At 53.7% G+C, this 1,552-nt stretch overlaps 1 protein-coding gene across 1 annotated transcript in view; it reads right to left on the bottom strand.

The window, feature by feature from the left end:
* LOC138143970 (UDP-N-acetylglucosamine transferase subunit ALG13-like) overlaps positions 1–1,552 on the bottom strand; it is a 43,128-nt gene that overhangs the window by 14,875 nt on the left and 26,701 nt on the right. The window contains exons 14-16 of the mRNA XM_069065284.1: positions 1,116–1,422; positions 255–371; positions 11–167 (exon numbers count right to left, since the gene is read on the bottom strand). Coding sequence (XP_068921385.1) covers positions 11–167; positions 255–371; positions 1,116–1,422 — 581 coding nt within the window. The remainder of the gene's footprint in view (positions 1–10; positions 168–254; positions 372–1,115; positions 1,423–1,552) is intronic.

The following is a 1,552-nucleotide window of genomic DNA, read 5'->3' as shown; positions in this document are numbered from 1 at the left end:
CCCCGCTCACCGCCAGGGCTGGGTAAGAGGTCTCATCGCCTTCTTCAATTTCATAGTAGGTGACTGTTTCCTCCAGGCCCCGAGGGGCAGCTCCACTATTGGGGGAAAAGCCATACTGGCATTCCTTATTCACACAGTGCATCTGCCGACGACTCCGGCTGTAAGAGCTGGGGCAGGGGGGAGGAGAAGGGTGATGTGTTTGACTAAGACTCACTGCTCCCCACCTTCCTCCTCTCCCTAGCACATTCACTCACCGAGACCGAAAGGAGAAGTTGTCATAGCTCTGATAGTATCTCTTCCCTGGCCCAGGATAGAAAGTCACTTCAGGAGTGACCACGTTGTTTCTATTCAGAAATCGAGGAGTTCCTCCCCTATGAGAAAAGCACGAACACACTGACACTCACCAACCTCGCAGAAACCAAAACCTAGGATCTGGGCAGTCAGTGGGCCCCTCCCCACAGCTGGGCACCCAGAAGACCTTCACACGAGGATCCGTGGCATGACCAGTCTGCCGACGTGATTCCCTGCTCAGCACCTTTTATATACCTCCCTACTTTGCTGGGCTGCAAAGGGTCTCTGAAGCCAGCCATGTGGCACACAAAGTACCCTTGCCCCTCTACTCACTCTGGGCATACATTTCTAAGACAAGTCAAGTAACAAAGCTCATCAGGGCACCTATGGAACTGTGCAGAAGCCACAAGACAAGCCCCTCTGCAGGAGCCTAACACGGGGCAGATAGAGCCAAGCGGCAGGGGGCATGGCCACCACGAGGATGCCTCCTGCATGCCAAGGCAGACTCAATTTGGGGGAGTAGGAGGAGCTAAGGAGAAGGGGAGAGAGGCCTGTGCTCTTGATGAGCACAACAGCTTTGAAAGTGATTTGGTGAATTTCTTATAGACTTTAGAGGCAAGAAAAGCCAGTGTACCCATAAGAGAACCCTGCACAACCTCCTCTCTCCGCGCTCATTTTACTTATGGCTGCTAAGTTCGGAGCTATCTAAAATAAAAAGAAGGAAAGACAATGTAAAAGAGCTTGAGGTCCTCAGTGGTCCCACTAGGTGACTGCTGGGTCAGGCAGTTCCTGGCTTCAAGGAGCAGAGGCTTGCCAGGCCTTACCTGGCAATGCCATAGCCTCGTCCATGTCTCTGAGGTGGTGACTTCTGGGGATGGAAGTGCTCATAAGTCACCATGGTGCCAGTGTTTTGGGGGGGGCACTGGATGGGAGAGGTGCAGCCAGGGTGAAGGCTATGCTGAAGTCGGGGGGGCAGCATGGGTTCGCCTCTGCTACAAGCCACAGTCATGAAAACCTCCTTCCCATGAACCTTCTTCAGCATCTTCTTCTGCCCCTTCACATCCAGGTCCACTTCTAAAACATAGCCACCGGCAATCCTGGGGTACGTTCCTCCTCCACCTCGACCCCCTCCTCTCTGGCTGGGAAGCGTATTCCAGGCAGGGACAGGCGTCACTTGAGTCACTGGTTTTAAGTTTGCCAGTGGGACAACGTTTCTCTGCCAGCTCTTCCATGAACACTGTGGCGGAAGCGTCATCACTGC

The sequence above is a fragment of the Petaurus breviceps genome, unplaced genomic scaffold (genome assembly GCF_028583685.1).
Source record: "Petaurus breviceps papuanus isolate PSGF00001 unplaced genomic scaffold, PetGlider_PUasm1.0 90681, whole genome shotgun sequence".
In the NCBI taxonomy this organism is placed as follows: Eukaryota; Metazoa; Chordata; class Mammalia; order Diprotodontia; family Petauridae; genus Petaurus; species Petaurus breviceps.
The sequence above is the reverse complement of the archived record's forward strand: the minus strand, read 5'-3'. Positions and strand labels throughout refer to the sequence as shown.